The sequence below is a fragment of the Nomascus leucogenys genome, chromosome 2, assembly GCF_006542625.1.
Source record: "Nomascus leucogenys isolate Asia chromosome 2, Asia_NLE_v1, whole genome shotgun sequence".
NCBI lineage: Eukaryota > Metazoa > Chordata > Mammalia > Primates > Hylobatidae > Nomascus > Nomascus leucogenys.
In genome coordinates, this window is record NC_044382.1 from 31,076,030 (window position 1) to 31,099,777 (window position 23,748).

The 23,748-nt window shown below is 41.9% G+C and overlaps 1 protein-coding gene across 1 annotated transcript in view; it reads right to left on the bottom strand.

Annotated features, from left to right (window-relative positions):
* The window catches only part of LOC105739300, a 103,685-nt gene extending 80,521 nt beyond the window's left edge, over positions 1 to 23,164 (bottom strand). The window contains exon 1 of the mRNA XM_012504643.2: positions 23,027 to 23,164. Within this exon, the coding sequence (XP_012360097.1) occupies positions 23,027 to 23,146 (120 nt within the window). The 5' untranslated portion in view covers positions 23,147 to 23,164. The remainder of the gene's footprint in view (positions 1 to 23,026) is intronic.
* Positions 23,165 to 23,748: the final 584 nt, after the last annotated feature.

Below are 23,748 nucleotides of genomic sequence, written 5' to 3' on the forward strand. Positions count from 1 at the left end.
ACAGACTTAGTCCTTGCTCTCAATGACCTTACAGTAAAGTAAGACAGATAAAGCTGTAAAAACGAAGTAGAACTCAACACAGGGTGGTTAAAGCCATAAGGATACCACAAGCTACTAAGTAGCCTGAATGAATCTTTCATTCCAGACCTGCATTTTCTGCTACCTTCCCCAACTCACTGAGAGATGTTAGGTGGAAATATGGTGGATTCATGAACGTAATTCTCATCTCCTTTTTTTCCCTCACCCTCTACAACTAATTCTTCCAAAGTCCTGTTGATTTTAGTTCTCCAGTCTATCCTCTATTCTTCATTACTTCCAAGAGTTTTTCACCTCAACTCTTGCAGCAGCTTCCTAGTTAAAATAGCTAACTCAAGTTTTGTCCCCTTTAAATACACCTTACTCATTGTTTTCAGCTTGATTTCATGTGCAAATCATACCAGGTTGTTCTCCTCTTTAAAATTCCTCCTTCGTTTCCCATTCCCATTGGTACCTGTGGTTAACTCTCAGATACTTATGGGAACTAAGCATTCAACATAAATATGGGATTTAGGAGTGGAGTAAGAGACTTTAGCCAAATTAAACAAAAGGATACTCTTTCATCTAACCCAGCACTAGAAAATAAGGTCAAACTCTCCCCTCAGCATGACCATTTATGTCCTGGGGCACTTGCCTTACACAGGTATGGGGGGATATTTCAATATTTCAGTGTAGGTTCTTTCTATTTTCCCTAAGTGTCAGCCAGTCTGAGAAATAAAGAGAAAGAGTACAAAGAGAGAAATCTTACAGCTGGGCCTCTGGGGGTGTCATCAAATATCATTAGGACTGTGATGGTGACCTTGGGCCACAAAACCAGCAAGTTTTTATTTGGGATTTTAGAAGGGGAAGGGGTGTATGAACAGGGAGTAAGTCACAAAGATCACATGCTTCAAAGGGCAATAAAGAACACAAGGCAAGGCAAAATTAGAATTACTGACGAGGTTCTATGTCCCGCTGTGCATGCATTGTCTTGATAAACCTCTTAACAGGAAACAGGGTTCGAGAGCAGAAAACTGGTCTGACTAGAATTTACCAGGCTGGAATTTCCCAATCCTAGTAAACCTGAGGACACTGCAGGAGACCAGGGTGTATTTCAGTCTTTATCTCAACCGCGTAAGACAGACACTCCCAGAGTGGCCGTCTATAGACCTACCCCCAGGAATGCATTCCTTCCCCAGGGCTATTCCTTGCTGGGAAAAGAATTTAGTGATATTTCTCCTACATGCACATCCATCTATAGGCTTTCTGCAAGAAGAAAAATATGGCTCTATTCTGCCCAACCGCGCAGGCACTCAGACCTTATGGTTATCTTTCCTTGTTCCCTGAAAATTGCTGTTATTCTGTTCTTTTTCAGGGTGCACTGATTTCATATTGTTCAAACACACATGTTTTACAAACAATTTGTACAGTTAATGCAATCATCACAGGGTCCTGAGGTGACATACATACTCAGCTTCAAAGATGACAGGATTAAGAGATTAAAGTAAAGACAGGCATAGGAAATTACAAGAGTATTGATTGGGGAAGTGATAAATGTCCATGAAATCTTCACAATTTGTGTTCAGAGATTGCAGTAAAGACAGGTGTAAGAAATTATAAAAGTATTAATTTTGGGAACTGATAAATGTCCATGAAATCTTCACAATTTAGGTTCTTCTGCCACAGCTTCAGCCGGTCCCTCCGTTCGGGGTCCCTGACTTCCCGCAACACACAGGTTACACTGTCCCATCTTCTCCAACACAAACAGACACACACATACACTTAGACCTTAGCAGGTCAAAAGAGCTGGTATTTATGCAGGCTTCCAGGCAAATTCATGCTGTGGATTTTTTGCTATATGCTGCTCTTTATGTCTAGAAATGTTTTTCCTATTTTTTTATCTAGATAAATCTTTTTTTTTTTTGAGACAGAGCCTCATTCTGTCGCCCAGGCTGGAGTACAGTGGCACAATCTCAGCTCACTGCAACCTCCACCTCCCAGGTTCAAGTGATTCTCCTGCCTCAGCCTCCCAAGTAGCTGGGATTGCAGGCATGTGCCACCACCATGCCCGGCTAATTCTTGTATTTTTAGTAGAGACGGGGGTTTCACCATGTTGGTCAGGCTGGTCTCGAACTCCCAACCTCGTAATCTGCCTGCCTTGGCCTCCCAAAGTGTTAGGATTACAGGTGTGAGCCACCATGCCCAGCTACCCGGTTAAATCTTATTCCTACTTGAAGACTCAGCCATCATCTTCTTTAAGAGCTGGACAAAATATCCTTTGTTCTTGCACTCTGTGTGTACCTATCATGCTATTTACCATGTATATTAAAGCTACAGGCTGGGCACGGTGGCTCACACCTGTAATCCCAGCACTTTGGGAGGCCAAGGCAGGTGGATCACCTGAGGTCAGGAGTTTGAGACCGGCCTGACCAACATGGAGAAAACCCATCTCTACTAAAAATACAAAATTAGCCAGGCATAGTGGCGCATGCTTGTAATCCCAGCTACTCGGGAGGCTGAGGCAGGAGAATCGCTTGAACCCGGGAGGCGGAGGTTGTGGTGAGCCAAGATCGTGCCATTCCACTCCAGCCTGGGCAACAAGAGCAAAACTTTGTCTCAAAAATAAATAAATAAATAAAGTTACTTGTTCTGTCCCTTTCCACTTATGCCCAATGAAATCTCAGTTATTTGAGGGAAGAGATATTCCTTTTTCAGTTTTTCATTCCCAGCACCTAGCACAGGTCCTAGCACCCAGCAGAGTCTTGGTATATTATTGTAATTATAGTGTTTATGTATTGAATTGTGGAGGGAGGAATCACTTCTTGTTTGAATGCTCAGAGAAGGCCCCATGAAGGTGGAAATAGGTTAACTGGGCCATTTTATTGGAAAGTAATTTTGTTGTTATTCTTAGTTTTTTGTTTGTTTTGTTATTTCCTTTCTTTCTGTTGTTCTTTTTTTTTTTTTTCTTTTCTGAAGGTGTCTTTTTGATAAGCCATAAGCTCTTCAGAAAACACTTACAAATAGATAATCACGTTCTCTGTTCAATTTCCCCTTATTTTCCTGGTCAAAGTTCTCCATTTTTCTGTATTCTACTGTCTGACCACAGGAGGGTAGCATTTTTCCAAAAGTCCAGGGAAAAAAAGTGTGAGCTTAAGGAAAATCTAAAGCTGATTTTACGTGATATTTTGATACCCCTTAGTTTTGCGTTTCGATTCCCCACATCCATATGAAAGTAATAACCTAAACATAAGCATTGCTTTATCCATTCCTCTGGCATGATTGTTCACTATCTCGGGTTTTGTAGCCTCTCCCTATTTCAGGGAGGCTGGATTGCTGTCTTCGCCGCAGGCAGCAAATTCATTTCCAAACACAAAGACCCAGGGAAACTTAGCGACCTCCAGATAGTTTCAGACTTGCTCAGACACCAGATAAAAGAGGTCAAGGCAGTTCATCAGATCCACTCCCTAATTCCCCACCTCTGAAACAAGCTTTCCCCAGAGAACAGACAAGTGAAGGTATGTTATTGTGTCTAGAGTTTTTCCCATTGTGTGGATGGCCTTGATTTTTTTTTAAATAATATTGTTAGTGTTTTAAATATTTTTGCCAGAACATTTTATGTTTCTTAAAGGGATTTTTAAAGAAAAAAAAAAGACAATTTAACAAAAAGTTAAGGCCCAAGAATCTCAAGAATGAAAAAAACAGCAATAATTTCTTGTTGTTCTTAAAAAACATTAGCTAGACAAGCTTTTATTTCATTAGTCTGCCATTCCTAACCATAAACGGCATTTTATAAGTCACTCAGTAATTGACCGAGGATCCCTGCTTCTTAGTGCTGTACTGCCTCAGTTATTAGGGGCTGCTATGGGAAAGCGCTACTCAAAATAAGCCAGGTGCTTTAATTTTATTTTAATTACAAATGGAAATAAAGCAGAGATCCAGTGATGCTGGCTTTTACTCCTTCTGATCTATTTTTCTTTCTACTCTGTTACAAGAGGCAATATGTATATAGGAGACACATGAATAGGAGATAGAGAATTCTATCTCTGCCACTAGGTATGTGTCATTGAAGAAGCGATTTGAGCATTTTAAATCTCCCCCCAAACGGGATAATAATACCATTTACCTTGTCAGGCTGTTGAGAAAATTAAATAAGATATGTAACAGGATTCACACAAAAAGTTGCAATGTGTGCTATATAGTAAAGGCTCAATAAATCACACTTTTATTAATTATGTTGTTCAGTTCATCTGTTAGTATAAAGGGATAAAGTGCAGAAGGATAATATGAGCGTATAAAGCCTGAAAGAACAAGAGCATGAAAGGATGCCTCTTACCCAGACACCCTGCCCTCATCATCCTCCCCCAATTCCTGGTGCTCTCTGAAAAAGCTAAGCAAAACATCATCACCAAGAGCATTGCAACATTGAATAAATAAGCAGCGATTTATTTAAATAACCAAAAAAAAGGTCTTCCTGTTCAGGATTGGGTTAATAGTTCGTAGAGGAAGAACAAACAAATCTCAGGCAAAAATGCCAAGAACCAGGCACTGCAATAGCTAGCCCTCGCAGTACTCACCGACACCACAGGGGGACGCTGTAGAAAAACCGCTGTGGTTTGGGGCGCCTCTCAGACATCGCTGACAATTAACTTTTCATTTGATCATCAATTGTTTAATTTTTCGTGTGTGAGTATCACAACAAGAGTCATTTTTTAAGACCTGAAAAGGACCTTAAGAATATTCATTTTTTTATTCGTTCTTTTTTTTTTTTTTTTTTTTTTTTTACCAAATATTTATTGAACAACTACAATGTGGCAGGCATGCCTGAATATGAATGAGAAAACTGTGTAAGTGGGCCAGGCGCCATGGCTCAGCCTGTAAACCCAGCACTTTGGGAGGCTGAGGCAGGAGGATCTCTTGAGCTCAGGAGTTCGAGACCAGCCTGGACTAGCCTGGCCAACATGGCAAAACCCTGTCTCTAGGCATGGTAGCAAGCACCTATAATCCCAGCTACTGTGGAGGCTGAGGCAGGAGGATCACTTGAGTCTGGGAGGCAGAGGTTGCAGTGAGCCGAGATCACACCACTGCACTCCAGCCTGAGCAACAAAACAAAAACAAAACAAAACAAACAAAAAAAATGGGTGCAGTGGCTCATGCCTGTAATCCCAGCACTTTGGGAGACCGCGGCTGGAGGCTGGTGGATCACCCCAGGTCAGGAGTTTGAGACCAGCCTGGCCAACGTGGTAAAACCCTGTCTGTACTAAAAATACAAAAATCAGCCGGGCGTGGTGGCACAGCCTTATAATCCCAGCTACTCGGGAAGCTGAGGCCAGAGAATTGCTTGAACCTGGGAGGCGGAGGTTAAAGTGAACCGAGATTGCTCCATTGCACTCCAGCCTGGGGGACAAGAGCGAAAACTCCGTCTCAAAAAAAAAAAGAGAGAGAATACTGTGTAAGTGACTTGCCTATTGGTGGAGCTACTAAATGGTTGAGCCAAGACGTGGGTCAGATCATCTGACTTCAAGTTTAGTGAACTTTCCCTAAAAATAACAATATAATTATTTTATATTATAATATAATTAACTTATATAATCCGGCCGGGCACAGTAGCTCACGCCTGTAATCCCAGCACTTCGGGAGGCCGAGGCGGGTGCATTACTTGAGGTCAGGAGTTCAAGACCAGCCTGGCCAACCTGGTGAAACCCCTGTCTATACTAAAAATACAAAAATTAGCTGGGCATGGTGGCGGGCACCTGCAGTCCCAGCTATTCGGGAGGCTGAGGCCCGACAATCAGTTGAACCCGGGAGATAGAGGTTGCAGTGAGCCAAGATCGCACCACTGCACTCCAGCCTGGGTGACAGAGCGAGACCCAGTCTCAAAAAATAATAATACTAATAATAATTGATGTTTATTATATAATCCTATATAATATCTTAATATAATTATCAATATAACTAACATATAATTCACTATATATTAAATAAATAACGATATAACAATGACTGAGCCCCTACAATGTATAAAAAATTTTTCATGCATTTTTAAATTTGCTATATGGCCTCTAGAGTGGTGCGAGGATATAGGCTTTAGAATGCTATGTTTGAATCCCAGCTCTGTTCCCCATTAGCTATATGACCTTGATCAACTTAATGAACATCTCTAAGGCTCAATTTTCTCATCCATAAAACAAAAATAATATAATCTGGGCTTACGGTAAGGATTGAATTAAATTAAATTCAAATATTATTTAAAATATACATAAAATGCCTGGTACAGGGTAGAAGCCCTATCATTATCATTCACGCTCCTAACAAATTTGCATTTACTAAGGAGGAAAGTAACACATAAAAGTTTAGTAACTTGCTCAGATTTATTCAGCAAATAAGTGGCCAAGTCAGAATCTGAATTCAGATCTGATTCCAAAGCTTATGTTCATTTCACTATTATGTTGCCAGTGTAATTTTGTCTCCAGACATAAATGTCTTTAATATAAATGTCTTTAATATTCCTCCACACACCTGGAATACGCTACACCTGGAATAGGCTACACATGTAAGAGCTAATCTACACATGTCTATTAAATGTTAGCAACATTTTTAGACAAGGTGAAGATAGAGAGTAGGAACGTTTTGTTTTGTTTTTCTCTTTTTCTGTTCCAATTACTGTACTAAGGATTAAGAGGGAACATAGCTCTGTTCCCTCTTTTTCACTGTTCTTTTTCACCAAAGACAAAAGGATATGGCGCTTCACTATCTAGAAGGTTGTGAATCCACACTGTTATCCACAAAGAATCCCTGTGGTTTTTTACTTCCTTTTCAAGTTTAAACCAAGGTTCTTTTCCCAGTTCCCATGATCTTCCTCAACAGAAGGGACTCAGTGAATCCCTGCATTTCTGGCATTTCTAGAAGGAAAGGGACAGGACCAGGAGGAGTGAAGGCCCCTGAGTGTGCATGAGATCAACAGCTGCCTGCTTGGTGGGAACTGAGAGGGGCTGAAAGGATTCTACCCAATCGCTGCCCCCGCAAACACACACACATCCTCAAATGTCCTCTTGGAGTTAAATATGTATCTACATTCCAGGAAGTCCCTGGGCAAAATGGAGGTAATTTACCCAGAAGGATCATATAATAAGATATTAGAATCCATTAACAGAAACCCTTGCCTTTTTATTAAATTGTTCAGCTGCTCTATTTGGAAACCCTGAAGGGAAAAAAAGCATCATGTATGATAAGAGAATGTCCTGTTAGGGAATTATGTTTTACTGAGAGACCCAGATGAGAGGCACATGGGGAACAGGGATTAACCAGGACAACTGTAAATGTCATACCAAGAGTGTTGTGTTGGTAAACAGGCTCTAGGAAGCGAGGGCGGGGGGCTTGATTTATACTCTGCAGATTTCTTCAAGGTAATTATCTCACCATAGCTGATTTCGAACTACAAATGACAAAATATTTAACAAGTGGCCTCCAGGGCTGGTACAAGCCAGCTCAGGCGCATCACTACCAATAATTTTGGAAGGATGAGGTTACTTCCGGCCACTGACAAACAGTGTGACTTTTCAAAGCAGGTGTGTATTTATCCCTGTCAAGTTCAATATGCTCCCTACCCAACCCCACCCCTCATAGCAGGGCTACAAAGGAATACGTAGAGTTAAAGTGGAGTAACAGCACAAATGAGTGCATGGAAAAACTGGTGAAATCTGAATACAGTCTGCAGTTTGCACTGTACCAGTGGCAGTTTCCTGATTTTGCCATTTTATTCTAGTTACTTAAGTTGTTACCATAGGGAGACGCTAAGTGAAAGGTACATGGTGCACTGTGTGCTAATTTTCCAACTTACTTGAGGGTTTATAACTATTTTAAGATAAAAAAGCTATATTAAAAAACTCTCAAGCAATATAAGAAAATATGTAGATGACAGCAAAGTTTGCCCCAAAATCATACCACACAGAAATAATCGTGATTATCATTAGGTGGACAGCATTCTAGACATCTTTTGGTGTACATATACAGATAGAAAAGGAAAGAGTTGATGCTACTTTTAGAGAAATAGAGTTCCAAAATAGATTCTATTTTTTTGTGTTTTTTTTGAGATGGAGTCTTGCTCTGTCGCCCAGGCTGGAGTGCAGTGGCGCAATCTCGGCTCACTGCAAGCTCCACCTCCCGGGTTCATGCCATTCTCCTGCCTCAGCCTCTACGAGTAGCTGGGACTACAGGCGCCCGCCACCACGCCCGGCTAATTTTTTTGTATTTTTAGTAGAGACGGGGTTTCACCGTGGTCTCGATCTCCTGACCTCGTGATCCGCCCGCCTCGGCCTCCCAAAGTGCTGGGATTACAAGCGTGAGCCACCGCGCCCAGCCAATAAATTCTATTTTTAAATACATGTAAATAATTTAATTGAAGTTAACAGAAGAACCTGATATTAAACTGTAAGAATCAGTAAACTTCAAATCACACACACACACACACACACACACACACACATATATTTATACCCATACAATGGAGTATCAGATTTCGTAGATGATGAGACCAGAGCCTGTGGGACCATTTTTTGGCTCTAAAATTAAGGCCTTTAAAATTATAAGTTGAGTTATTGTATTTCCTGTTCTCAGAGACCATAGCGCTAAGAAAGGAGGCATTGAGAGATTCAGCCCACTAAGGTTTCAGAAAAAAAATGCAAAATCACTGAACATTAACTTCAAAATGCCTTAGAACCTTGATTGACAACTAGGCTTTTTATATTTGACTTCCTGCTCTGTTTCATTAGCTGAAGCCTTTGACCACACTGTCCTCTTTTTATCTATATCTTGAGGCCACCAATATGATAATACAGTATTAATAAAAAATTAAAATGTTAATGTTGATATTTTGTCACAGGGTTTACTTTGCTAAGTATTTCAGTAATGTGCCTAACCACATTACAGATCTAGCCAGCTTTATAATTTTAAAAACTCAGCACAGTTTTTACCTCCTTTGAGTGTCATAGCAATCTGAATAAGAGTCCAGGCTGATATTTCATCCCCATTTTAGGAGTGGTGAAAGCGAAGCTCACAGAAGGTGGGCGGCGTGCCTACAGCCATGGGGAGGAAGTGGAAGGGCCACGGGATCTCACAGATTGCTGGATTTTCTATTGCTTTCTATTATCATATGTTAATAGAAGCCTGACATGGCTTTAGAACCTCCATATGTCAAATGTAATTCAACGCAGTTTGTAACACACTCAGGAAATTAAAGCTTAAAAGGAATTGAAATCTTCCCTACTCCCACGAAAGAAAAATATTTCAAACCTACTAAGAGATTAGCAAGGATCTTTTAAAAATCAGACTAGCAGTTTATTTCATTTCATGCAACAACAAATAAAGGAATGGAACACACAACATATAACTTTTGGTCCTGGATGGGAAAAATAATAATAGCTAATATCTTTCATATGTCATGGCACTATGCCAAGTGATTTATTTTTATTATTTAAAATTCATAATAATCCTTTGAGGTATATATTATGATTATCCTGATTTTGCAAAAGAAGAAACTGAAGATTGAAAAATCAAACAGGTTAAAAGAAGATCTAGAATTTGAACGTGTATTTGTCTAATGTGAGGCTATATTATACTCTCTGGAGAATAGAGGAAGGCCACACCAACAAATGAAACCCAAGACTGATTAAAAATATAACTGAAAAGAAGGAAAATTAACCTTTAGGATTCTCATATATTCTCTACCTTTTCCTCCTAGTCCCCTTCTCCCCTCCAACTACCAAAGCCAGTGGATTCTATTTCTTCTCTTCCAAATCCAAAGTTGCTCTCTAAAAAGTGTCTGGATCTCACTTAAGTTTAAGAAGAAGTAACTCTTCACAACATTGAAAACCATTGCCCCTGGAGCTTTATATCCAGCTTTAGCTAATCATTTGGAAGGTTCCTTTATTCAGTTCTCTGGAACCGGAAATTTGAGGTAGGAAAAAACAACTATAAAAAATATGGCATACAGTCAATTGATTGTTGACAAAAGTGCCACGACAATCAAATAGGGAGAAAAGAGTCTTTTCAACAGATGCTGCTGGGACAATGTGTACCTACATGTAAAAGAATGCATGTGGACATCTACCTTACATTCTATACAAAAATCATCTCACAATGTATCACAGACCTAAATGTAAAGCTAAAACTCTTAGCCAGGCGCCGTGGCTCACGCTTGTAATCCCAGCACCTTGGGAGGCCGAGGCGGGCGGATCATGAGGTCAGGAGATCGAGACCACGGTGAAACCCCGTCTCTACTAAAAAAATACAAAAAAAATTAGCCGGGCGTGGTGGCAGGCGCCTGTAGTCCCAGCTACTCGGAGAGGCTGAGGCAGGAGAATGGCATGAACCCGGGAGGCGGAGCTTGCAGTGAGCCGAGATTGCGCCACTGCACTCCAGCCTGGGTGACAGAGCGAGACTCCGTCTCAAAAAAAAAAAAAAAAAACACAAAAAAAAACTCTTAGAAAGGGGGTCTAAATCTTCATGATTGTGGATAAGGCAACAGTTTCTTACGTATGACACCAAAAGCAAAAGCCACAAAAGAAAAAAATAAATAAACTAGACAGCATTAAAATTAAGAACTTTTGTGCTTCAAAGAACACTACCAAGAAAGTGAAAAGGCAACCCACACATTAGGAGAAAATTTGGAAAACCATATATCTGATAAGAAACATGTGTATCTAAAATACATAAAGAACTCTTGGGCCAGGAGCGATGGCTCATGCCTGTAATCCCAGCAGTTTAGGTGGCCAAGGCAGGTGGATCACGAGGTCAGGAGTTTAAGACCAGCCTGGCCAACATGGTGAAACTCCCGTCTCTACTAAAAATACAAAAAATAATTCACTGGGCATGGTGGCACGTGCCTGTAATCACAGCTACTGGGGAGGCTAAGGCAAGAGAATTGCTTGAACCTGGGAGGCAGAGCTTGCAGTGAGCCAAGATGGTGCCATTCCACTCCAGCCTGGGCAACAAGAGCAAAACTCTGTTTCAAAAAAAAAAACAACTATGATTGAGAGATCACTACGTAAAAAATACTGACAATACCAAATGCTAATGAGGATTTGGAGAAACTGGGTCTTTTATACATTGCTGGTAGCAATGCAAAATGATATGCCTCCTGGAAAACAGTATGATACTCTCTTAAAAGAAAATTTTTATTTATTTATTTTTGAGACATGGTCTGGCCCTGTTGCCCAGGCTGGAATGCAGTGGTGTGTTCATAGCTCACTGCAGCCTTGACATGTCTAGCTCAAGCAATCCTCCCACTGCAGCCTCCTGAGTAGCGGGGACTACAGGTTCCTGCCACCACACTCAGATAATGTTTTTCTTTATTTTTTGCAGAGACAGGGTCTCAGTATATTGCCCAGGCTGGTCTCAAACTCCTGGGCTCAAGTGATCCTCCCACCTTGGCCTCCTAAAGTGCTGGGACTACAGGCAGGAACATACCATGCCTGACCAAAAGGAAAGGTTTTATGTAAATGAAATCATGAAATATGTGGTCTTACGTTCTTAAAATAAAATACACTTACCATACAACCAAGCAACCACATTCCTGGGCATTTATCCTAGAGAAATAGAAACTTATATCCAAACAAATTTTGTACATAATTGGTCACAGCAGCTTTATTTGTAATTTCCAAAAATGGAAACAATGAAAATGTCTATTCAAGACAGGAATGCTTAAACTAACTGGTCTATACCATAGAACATTACTTGGCAATAAAAAACAGTGAACTGGGCGGGCAGTGGCTCACGCCTGTAATCCTAGCACTTTGGGAGGCAGAGGCAGGGGAATCACCTGAGGTCAAGAGTTCGAGACCAGCCTGGCCAACATGGCAAAACCCTGTTTCTACTAAAAATACAAAACAAACAAACAAACAAACAAAAATTAGCCCGGTGTGGTGGTTTGCACCTGTAATCCCAACTAATTGGGAGGCTGAGGCAGGAGAATCACTTAAACCCAGGAGCCTGGGCAACAAAAATGAAACCCAGTCTCAAAAAACACATAAACAAAAAACAGTTAACTACTGATACATGCAACTTGTTTGGATCTCAAAGGCATTATGCTGAGTGAAAAGGTCCAATCTCAAAAAATCACCTGCAGTATGATTTCATTGACAATAACGTTCTCAAAATGCAAAAATTATGGAGATGGGAAACAAATTGGTGGTTGCCAGGGGTTATGGAGGCTGGAGGGAAGGGATGGGGGTAATTGTAAAAGGGTAGTGGGGATATGTATGCGTATAGATGAACAAGAACTACACAAAAAATCACTAAAATTAAGCCCATTGCTGCTCAGACTTCTCAGACGTAAGAACCCAAGATAAAAACCAAGAGGAATTGCTCCACTGCACTCCAGCCTGCGTGACAGAGTGAGACTCCATCTCAAAACAAACAAACAAACAAAAACAAGAGAAATGAATCATCTTCTGGAGAAGTTGTAATTCCTTAGACATCTTGTCTACATTGAAAACGTATGTAAATAAATGATAAATAAACATGACACATTCTCTAAATTTTGCCAGCTTCTAAATATTCACCGTAACTGTGGATTTTAGTCTCTGGAAATATCTAAATCATGGCTAAGATCCCCCAATCTGGCAGAAAGGTTATGTCATTACTTCATTTCCTACCACAGTAATTTTCTCCTTTCAGGTTCTTACACATAGAGAACCCGCTCGTCTTTCACTCCACGGGGCAGCTGGTTTCCAGCCATGGAGTAAATGCAAACTTTATGGTTCAGAACATGCCAGCAGCTGCCAGAGGATCCTAACTTTTCAGTTCTTGGACTGTTCTGAAGAAGATTTTAAGCCAAGGTCATCAAAGACCGACTCCACTACTCAACAAGAGCCAGATAGGCAGGGTAGAGGGCTTCCCCTTGAGAGCCAAGCCCAGCTTCTCTTTGGTACAGACTCATTTGTCGGGGTCTCGGCTGCATGAACCTCATTCTTCACTTGGTCATATCCCTCCCTGGCAGGTATAAAAGTACAAATCTCTATGTACTTGGCAGCCAGACACATGCTAAGACCCTGCATCACTAAGACTGCCCAGGCCCACCAGGCCAGACAGACTCAACAAGGAAGCCCTTCCCACACTGGAGTCCAGATACATTCATGCCTCTCATTACAGCCCTTCAAGCCTTCCACCCAACTCTGAACCCTCCTCCTCAACATCCTGCTTTACTTAACATTGTGATTTATTTTCTCATCTTCTGCAAAGTCTCATACAGCCCACAGCACAGTCCAATTACTATTGTTAACATTGTTACTGACAGACACCACAAGAAAAAAACTTAGTATGTTTCTAGGGCTTTGTATACATTACATAATTGAATCGTGACAAGAACCATAAAATAGGCACAATTATTATCCTGATTTTCCAAACACACTAAAAGACATAAGCAACAACAACTGAGGTCTTTATAGTTCCAAAGTCCCTGCTCTTAATGTTTCCACCATAAGGCTTCCTGGGTCTGATAAAGGCCTTGTATTTCCATAATCAATACTGTGACCTTCGGAAAATGAGACACCTGGATGTGAACCTGGAAGTCACCTAGGTGACTTGCTTGCAAAATGGCACTTGCACATCAGATCGCCATTCAAGCCTTAGTCCCTCATTTGTGAAAATTAGGGATTAAAATAATGCTGCTTCACTAAACTGTTGTGTAAGTTAAATGAGATAATAAAGTATTTAAAGTGCTCAGCATGATGCCTAACAAACAATGAACCCCAGTGAATGCCTGTCAAATGAATTAAGAAATGAATCTGTAACAATTAACATAAATAGGGGAGAGAAGAGACAAAAAGTGCCAAACAGTGACTCACAGGAGAGCAGTAATACTTGGCTTTGTGATGTGGCCAGAGACATCTGGATAAGAAAATTCCATGGCTGTCTACCGGTTCTATTGGCTGTTGCCACCTGCAGGAGCTCAGTGCTAATGAGACCACAGCCAGGAGGTCCTCACCCTTGGGCAATTCACCTTGCTTGGATCCACAGGCACCAATGGCATTTATAAGGCAGCCATTCAAAAACACTGTTTTTAAGAGGGACTGGCACCAAAAATAATTACAATTGAAGAACACTCTCTATCTTTGTTGCTGGACAAACAATTGCAAACCAACATACCACTAACATCAAAAGAGGGATAACTTCAAAAAGATAGCAAAATTCACAAGAACAGTGACTCACATCTGTGTTGGGCCCAGTATTTCTGTATCATCAGCTCACTGGTTCTGGGACTTTGAGATTTCCCTTACTAGTAAAATAGCGGGAAAAAACTCAAAAAGGCATTTTATAAAGTAACATTTTTTAACAAAAAGAATGGAAAAAATTCCCCCCCTCTTTTTTTTTGAGACAGAGTCTCGCTCTGTCAACCTGGGCTGGAGTGCAGTGGTGCAATCTTGGCTCACTGCAACCTCCGCCTCCCAGATTCAAGCGATTCTCCTACTTCAGCCTGTAGATGGAACTACGGGCATGTGCCACTATGCCCAGATAATTTTTGTATTTTTAGTAAAGACGGAGTTTCACCATGTTGGTTGATCAGGATGATCTTGATCTCTTGACCTCGTGATCTACCCGCCTCGGCCTCCCAAAGTGCTGGGATCCATTTTTCTAACTTAACACTCATCACACTGATCTTATTTTTCTTATTTTACTACAGGCTCATAAAAACTTTGTTATGTGCCTAGTCCAGTATACAGATACACACACATACACATACACACACATGTACATACACACACACGCACACATATATATGTATGGATAAGTATTGGAGAATGACTTCATTATATTATTTACTTCATAAAAACCCAGAAACAGGGCCAGGCATGGTGGCTCATATCTGTAATCCCAGAACTTTCGGAGGCCGAGGTGGGCAGATCACCTAAGGTTAGCAGTTCGAGACCAGCTTGACCAACATGGAGAAACCCTGTCTCTACTAAAAATACAAAATTAACCGGGTGTGGTGGCGCGTGCCTGTAATCCCAGCTACTCAGGAGGCTGAGGCAAGAGAATTGCTTGAACCTGGGAGGTGGAAGTTGTGGTGAGCCGGGATCACACCATTTTACTCCAGCCTGGGCAACAAGAAAGAAACTCTGTCTCAAAAAAAAAAAGAAAAGGAAAAAGGAAAAAGAAAAAGAAACAGAAACAGAGATTTTATTTTCAGTTTACAGAGACAAATACTAAAGGTAAAGAGATTTTCCAAAGACACAGTGCATTAGACAGAGGGGGTGGGCTCAGGCCAAAAAGGTTAGGCATTCAGAAGATCTTACCACACAGTGCCACAAACTGTGAGATACTAAGGAATTCACAGAAGGCATAAATTTAAGCATACCCAAATTTCGGCAAAATTTACACATATATAGCTGCAGATACATAAATGAAAATTGGAAATGTTATCGGTTATGTATAGTGTTTTTCTACCCTCCAAAAAGCAGACTATTGGCTGGGCATAGTGGCTCATGCCTGTAATCCCAGCACTTTGGGAGGCTGAGGCAGGCAGATCACCTGAGGTCAGTAGTTTGAGACCAACCTGACCAACAGGGTGAATCGCCGTCTCTACTAAAAATAAAAAAATTAGCTGGACGTGGTGGTGGGCACCTGTAATGCCAGCTACTTGGGAGGCTGAAGCAGGAGAATTGCTTGAACCCAGGAGGCAAAGGTTACAGTGAGCCAAGATCGTGCCATTGCACTCCACCCCGGGAAAAAAAAAACAGACTATATGTATAGATACAGGTAAGGGTATTGTTTTAATCTATATATTGCATATTATGTAGATTCAAATTGAGAGACCACAGCATCACCATTCTGTTTCCCTCTCTTTCTGCCTTCCCTCATGTTCTTTTCATACAACTCTACCCTCTTGGTCCCACCAATACTCTGCCTTTCATATACTCTGTACACTTTGAGAGGAAAGATGGAATGAAGTTGTTAATAAGTTTTCAGAAGCAAGTTGATAACAAAAACATCTTGGAAACTCAGCTAATTGAAGGCCAGTCAAAACTTTGCTGCAAGGTCCCAATATCATGATAAAGTGCTTCCCCTGAGATAAGTCAGTCTTAGTTCTACCAGATAAAACTACTAAGCTCTTGGTCTACAGAATTACTTCTCTTTAGAGTCACTATTTTAGAACAATGCCTGATGTCACCATAATTGATGCAAAGAACATTATTTGATGACTAGACACCCAGCATGCAAACACTTCTAGAGCTGACAGCAGACAGCTGGGTGAGTCAGCTTAGAGTCAACTCCATCCATGGACCTGTGTTCTTCAGGATATTGATATGTGCACCTTTCTGTACTCCAAACAGCAGCAGCAGGAGGAACAGTGACAGAAAAATGTGTTATGTTCACATTTATTTGATTAACACTGGAATATGTTATTTTCATAGAGGCCTGCTTAGTACCTTTATACAAATGGTCATTATGAATCTCCAAATATGCTGAGTTTTTCAAATGTATTTGACAAAAAACTCTTTTTACAGGGTTTAGAGAGGCAACTTAAAATAAAAAATTCCTAGACTACCATCCTGACTAACATGGTGAAACCCCATCTCTACTAAAAATACAAAAAATTAGCCAGGCGTGGTGGCGGGCACCTGTTGTCTCAGCAACTCAGGAGGCTGAGGCAGGAGAATGGCGTGAACCTGGGAGGCAGAGCTTGCATTGAGCCAAGATCGTGCCACTGCACTCCAGCCTGGGGGACAGAACAAGACTCCATCTCAAAAAAAAATAAAAAATAAAAAAAATTCCTAGACTATTGCCTGTGGATCTGTGGTTTGGGAAATTATGTTCAAGCCTCAATGTGCTATCCAGGATAGCTTACTTGAGACATTTCAGATTGGCAAATTCAGATTGGCAAATGTTTTTTGTTTTTGTTTTTTTTTTTTGCTAACTTTGTACCCTAAAGTGAAAAAGATAAATTGTAGATGTATTTTTTTATTTTCCAAAACCATGACTCCATAGAATTGGGTCTAACACATTCTGTAATTTTTCTCCTTTTCAAGACCCAAAGCGACCCCCCTCTATAAATCCACTCTCAACTATAATTATAAAAGTGAAAATTTAATAAAAACTCAGAAATGTGCCAATAAGCACAATGCATGCAATCTTTCATTTAATCCACAAGTCAAAGCTATAAAATAAATATGATTATTATCCCCACTTGAAGATAAAAGATCTAAGTCTTGCTAGGTTAAGATGTTTTTCAAGATCACTTGAATAACCACTGGAACCAAGGCACACTGTCTGCAGAGCCAGCATCTTTCCACAACTATTCCTTCTCAGCTATGCATGCCCTAAAGCCCACTCTTGCCTGTCTCTTCCTGATACTTTATCATACTTGGGCATGTATAAAACCTGCATATCACTCTACTCCTCCTGCCATAGTGCCTTAACACTGTGTTGGGTGTTTTATTAGCACTTTTTTATTTGAATAGAGACAAAAAAAAAAATACCCAAAAGGATCAAGACATCTCCATGGGGAAAGGGGGCTGACTGAATATCCCTTCCCAGACAAAGGCTGTGTCCATCTCTTTCCTTTGTGAGCTGTTCCACACTTGAAGGATCCTCACGAAGCACAAAAGACCTGTGAAAGGGGAAGAGCAGTCCAGCTGACTGATAGAAAGCCTTCTCTGTGTCCTGTTCCTCTGACTTGGACCCCAGTGAATACCATTTGTTTAAATAATGATCAGAACATAATAGATACGATGAGGTTGCCAAGAGCCTGGTCATTCAGCCTCTGCTTGGCTAAGGCGGGGGAAAAAGAAAGAAAAAAACCCTGCCCTGATATGGCCATGGCATGGTTCACTGGGCTCAGATTTCCCTACTCTGAAGTTTGAACTGAAATCCCAAGATCTATCAATTTTAGAGAACAAAAACGTTGGCAGACAAACAGAACCTTCCCCTCATCTCCAATAAATAAATACATTTTGAAAAGTGGGATAGAGAGGACTGCTAACCACATAGGAGTAATTATCAGAACGGCAGAATAGTGATATTCCCATCCTGTTACTCTCCCTAGTTGGGAGTGGAGGTGAGTGATGTATTTTGGAAAGGCAGAAGTGTGCAGGAATAAGGAACAGGACTTCTGCTGTTATTAGATTGAGGTTTGAGGCCTAGCTCTTCTTTGCTCACATTATGTGCCCTTGATCAAGTTGTTATTACTTCTCTGAGACTTGTTTTTCTCAGCTGAAAAAGTGGAGAAAATACAGCCACAAGTTTTATGAAGATTAAATGACTTACTGTGCCTAAAGGCTGTGGAAGTGGAAAAACTTTGCTCATCTTTGAAAGCCAGAATCTCCACTATCAAGCCATGGATGATGCATTAACTCTTCCCATCTCCACTTCTACCCAAGAGCCCTAAACTCTCCTCCTCCCTGCTTTAGCCACATGCCACATTAAAAAACAAAAACAAAAAACCCAGGAGCATGTAGTGCCTAAAATCCAGTACAGTAGTTGCTACTGACCATGTATCCAACATGACAACTATCCCTGGTGCACCTGGAAGCCTGACATTCTAACTTATAGTGGCATACACATACTTCCCTGGCCTCCAGCAGAAAGAACTTGGCAGAGAAAACTCAGAACTAGGTCAGGCATGATGGCTCATGCCTGTAATCTCAGCACTTTGGGAGGCCCGAGTGGGAGGATCACTTGAGCCAAGGAGTTTGAGTCCAGGCTGGGCAACATCAGGAGACCCCATCTCTACAAAAAATAAAATAAAATAAATCAGACAGGTATGAGGACATGTACCTGTGATCTCATCTACTTGGGAGGCTGAGTTGGTGGGATCACTTGAGCCTAGGAGCTTGAGACTGCAGTGAGCCATGATCATACCACTGCACTCCAGTCTGGGCGACAGAGTGAGACCCTGTCTCAAAAAAAGAGTAAAAGAAAAAGAAAACTCGGAACTGCCCAATAAAGAATGGTCACTGAATATTGTTCCTGTAGATGGAGACTGGTTACTGAGGTCCACACTTCTCCAGGCAGGAGTGCTATAGTCCAACTAGCAAAGCCTATGTCTACAGTGTTGCCAATTGAATTTCCTTTCCTTCAATTCTCTGTGTAACCAGGAGGAGTTACCAGATGGTGGGAATAAACCTGCTCACTGATTGGAACCCTGCACCCCTGAGAAACAGTACTTCCTACATAGCAAGTGCTTGATAAATGGAAGCTACTTTATAAATGCAAGGTATGACTCGGGGGGTGAGAAGCTTCGTTCCAAGATGGTAAGAATTTCTAACTATATATGGATTATCATCCAAATGACTGCAGAATATTATCCTCACCATTCATGAAATGTCTTGTAATCTCCATCAGTTTCACCCAGAACTTTATTTTCTTTAAACCCAAACTCCTTAATCTGGTTCAAAATTAACTCGTTATTTTCCAAAATATACCAACATGTCTTCTGGGCTAGCTTTCTTCCATTAGTCCATTTTCTTCTCACTCTTGCATTACCTCCCTGCTGTATAAGTGGACTCTACTTACAATTTATATCAGAAGCACAGCTTGGGTATTACAGTAAGACCTTGTTTCTAGAAAAAATTCTTTAAAAAAATTAGCTGAGTATGGTGACATATGCCGGTAGTCCCAGCTACTCAGGAGGCTGAGATGAGAGGATCACTTGGGACTGGGAGGTGCAGGCTGACGTGAGCCAAGACCATGCCACTGCACTCCAGCCTGGGTGACACAGCAAGATCCTGTCTCAAAACAAAAGTAACGTCCAGGCACGGTGGTTCACGCCTGTAATCCCAGCACTTTGGGAAGCTGAGGTGGGCAGATCATTTGAGGTGAGAAGTTCGAGACCAGCCTGACCAACACGGTGAAACCCTGTCTCTACTAAAAATACAAAAAAATTAGCCAGGTGTGTTGGTGCATGCCTGTAATCTCAGCTACTGGGGAGGCTGAAGCAGGAGAATCTCTTGAACCCTGGAGGTGGAGGTTGCAGTGAGCCGAGATTGCACCACTGCACTCCAGCGTGGGTGACAAAACGAGACTCCATCTTAAAAAATAAAAATAAATAAAATTATTCTAAAAAGTATTTGGGTAATCTCATATTAATTTAAATTAACACTAAACCATATGTCTCCAACACACACACACACACACACACAATTATTACATAAAATCAGGAATCTGAGAAAAAGATGACTAGATCACAACAAAGAAACTCTCCATCCTCTCCCCTACTCTACTGCTGTGGGTATGCAGAGAAGGATTTGCTGCCCTTACCCTAAGAAGCTGGAGACTATGTTAGGCTCCATGGGAATAAACAAGGAAATTGCAACAAAGTGAATTACATACAACTACCAAAAAATCTCAGTAAAGGAAAGCATTTGCTCATTAAATATCTGGACACATAAATCTCAGAAATTTTATCTTGGCCTGATTTAGGCAATAAATTAAACTATGTTAGTTCACTTTTTTTTCTTTCTTTTTTTTTTTTTTTTTTTCTTGCCTAGTTACAACTCTCTACCCCCAAGCTGAGCCCACCCAGGGTGGTTCTTCAAGAGAACATAATTGGGGAATTTTGGTCTCAGTGTGAGGCCTTCAGAACTTAATCACAGGAGTCCAGAATCAAACAGCCCTTAAAAATCAGTTCTTTCAGTTTTTATACAAAGAACTTCCTGGAACACAGGGAAGCATCATGCTGGCTCAGCCCAGCATTTACTCCCCCTCACAGAACTAGACTGACTATCCTTGTCTCAGGTGGCTCCTCAGGCAGTGGGCGAGTCCTTTCTATCAGTCCTTTCTCTCATGGTTCCCTCTGTTTCTACCTTTGAAAGAGAAGCCAAGCTGAGTGATTAACAGTCTGTCCTTGTGAGAAAAAGGAGTTGGGAATTACAAGATGAAGTAGCTGGCAACTTCCCTAGCTGAAAAGAGAAACATGCAAGTCTAATCTTTATGCTCTTCTGCTTTTGAACCACAGTTTTTTAAAAAATCAAATAATAATATGTCAAGGAAAAAGCAAGGTCCCACAATGAAGGGCGACAGGCTAGTCAGAGACGACATCGGTGGCAGCCAAGAGATCTTTACTGGAGAGCTAGAGGTCAGGTCGCGCAGGGGAGACAGAGAAGAGAAGTGAAGAGAGAGAAGAGAGAGAGAGAGCTTCAGGTGTGCTGGGTTTTATATCCCTTGGGCCTACGTGGGGCGGGCCCAAGGGAAAGCGGGAGATGCTTCTTTCTGATTGGCCCTCCTTTGGCGGGTTCAGACAGTGCCGGGCCAAGGAGGGGAGAAGAACCTGGAACCGGCGCCATTAAGGTACCCCTGTTACCTAACATTCCTCCCTTTTTTGTTTCTTAAGAAGTGGGGAAATGGGCATTGTAGTTAGTCTGACTACTTCCGGCTGAGCGGGGGCGTCGTGGGGGAGGGGTATGGGAGGACTGTGGGGGTTGCGTACGGGGCGCAGCAGGAGTATAAGGCCAAGCAGTAGGGCGCTGTATGTGAACACCTCCTCAGTTGTGAAGTCCATGAATGTTCCTTGTAGCCAGCCAAAGGGCAGGGAGGGGTCTGTGATGAGCCAGCAGTCTTTGCGGAGATCATCTAGGAACTGGTGGAACCGAGACATGGCGCTCAGAGTCTGTCTCTGGAGTCAGCCGAAACGGAAGGACTGAGGAGCCTCTGAGAGGCGGGAGGCCGTGGGTCACCTGGTACCAGGATTTTAACGAGTGAAGGAGAGGGGCCCAGGCTGGAGACGCGAGGAGGAGAGGGAGAAAACTCTGTTCCCTGCAGGCCGAGACGGAAGTGAATGATAGGGGCCTACCACTGCTGTAAGGGCGTCGGGCGAAATGTGTCCGTCACGGGAGCGGCTAGGGTCTGGCGATTTGCCCGAGAGGTAGGCCCGGGAGGGAAAACTTACCGAGATGAGGCCGGTGGTGGGCGAAGAGCTCGGCGAACAGGAAAATGGGTGAAGGCTGGCCAGAGGTCTAGACTGAGCCTGGGAAGGGGATTAGGGTCCCACCTAAAGGTGGGGAATCCCAATCCGAGTCACGGCACCAAAATAAAGGGCGACAGGCTAGTCAGAGACGACACCGGTGGCAGCCAAGAGATCTTTATTGGAGAGGTAGAGGTCAGGTCGCGCGGGGGAGAGAGAGAAGAGAGAGAGAGAGCTGCTGGTGTGCTGGGTTTTATAACCCTTGGGCCTACGTGGGGCAGACCCAAGGGAAGGCGGGAGATGCTTCTTTCTGATTGGCCCTCCTTTGGCGGGTTCAGACAGTGCCCGGTCAAGGAGGGGAGAAGAACCTGGAACCGGCGCCATTAAGGTACCCCTGTTACCTAACACACAAGACTCCTGGAAAGGAGCCTTTTTGTTGAGCAGGGAAATGCATATGAACACATGAATTACAGAAGCCAAGAATTTAGAAAGGGAAGGAATGTGGAGGGATCCGGAGGGGAATTCTGTATCTAGGAGGGAAAAGAAGTTGAAGCCAGCAAGATGGGGAGGCAATGGAAAGGAGGATTGGGAGAGAGAGAGACAGTGTGTGTCTGGCGCCTAGACAGAAAAAAAATATATAGAAAAAGAACAGAAATAAGGAAAGTAGATTTCTCGAAGTTTGGACATATATTTGAGATGTTCATGTATTTGTAAAAGAAACGAATCAGTCTTCAAGCTGCTGTAGGGTGGGCAAAGACAGCTAGGGGATCCCGTCCATTAGGGTTATAGTTCTTTTTTTATTTAATGCTTTGAAAAGGCAAAATAGATAAATTTAACCGTCTAAATTCAGTACCTTGGACTTCTTTAGCAAATAAGCTATTTAGTGAGCTTTCTTTCCTGTTCTGATGGCAGAATTTATTCTTCCGCTGGAGTGACAGGGGAGAATAGGGGATATGAGTTAGAATTATTCTTTCCTCAACTAGTTTTTCTATCATGACTGGATTTCAGTTCAGTTATACTTTAATAAACCCACATTTTGAGCTTAGCATTTTCAGATGTTTATGATTTCTTTTTCTATATATAAGAGAACTAAGATTAAGAGGTTTAGAAACTTACCCCAAGTTCCATGGCCACAATGTGAAGACACGTTTTGATTCCTGGATTGGAGTTCTTTCCACCACAGCTGTCACTTGTGTATTTCTCAAAGTGTGGGCCGCAGATCAACAGCATCCACATCCTCAGAGAGCGCAGTAGGAATACAGCATCCTAAGTCCTACCCCAGACCTCCTGAATCAGAATCTGCATTTTAAGCAGGCCCCGAGGTGGTCCATAAGCACGTTTTGGTTTGAGAAGCTGGCATTCCACCATACTGCCTTCTCCAGCTAGAGAGCATTCCTCTCTAGCCACAGCTTTGCTCTGGCTATGAAATAGCTGAGAAAAGCTCTGTGTGAACTTGGAAAAAATCTATGCCATTAAGACACTATAGAGGATAAAAAGCAAGCCAGAGAACAGTGGGTACAGAATAATTCTATTTTAAAATATATATTTTTTGAGACGGGATCTCACTCTGTCACCCAGGCTGGAGTGCAGTGGCACAATCATGGCTCACTGCAGCCGCAACCTTCAAGGCTCAATCAGTCCTACTACTCAGCCTCCCGGGTAGCTGGGACCACAGATGTGCACCACCACACCCGGCTAATTTTTGTATTTTTTTAGAGACCAGGTTTTGCCATGTTGCCCGGGTTAGTCTCAAATTCCTAGACTCAAGCGATCCACCTGCCTCAGCTTCCCAAAGTGTTACAATAAATTATATATATAATAGGTATATATATATCCAT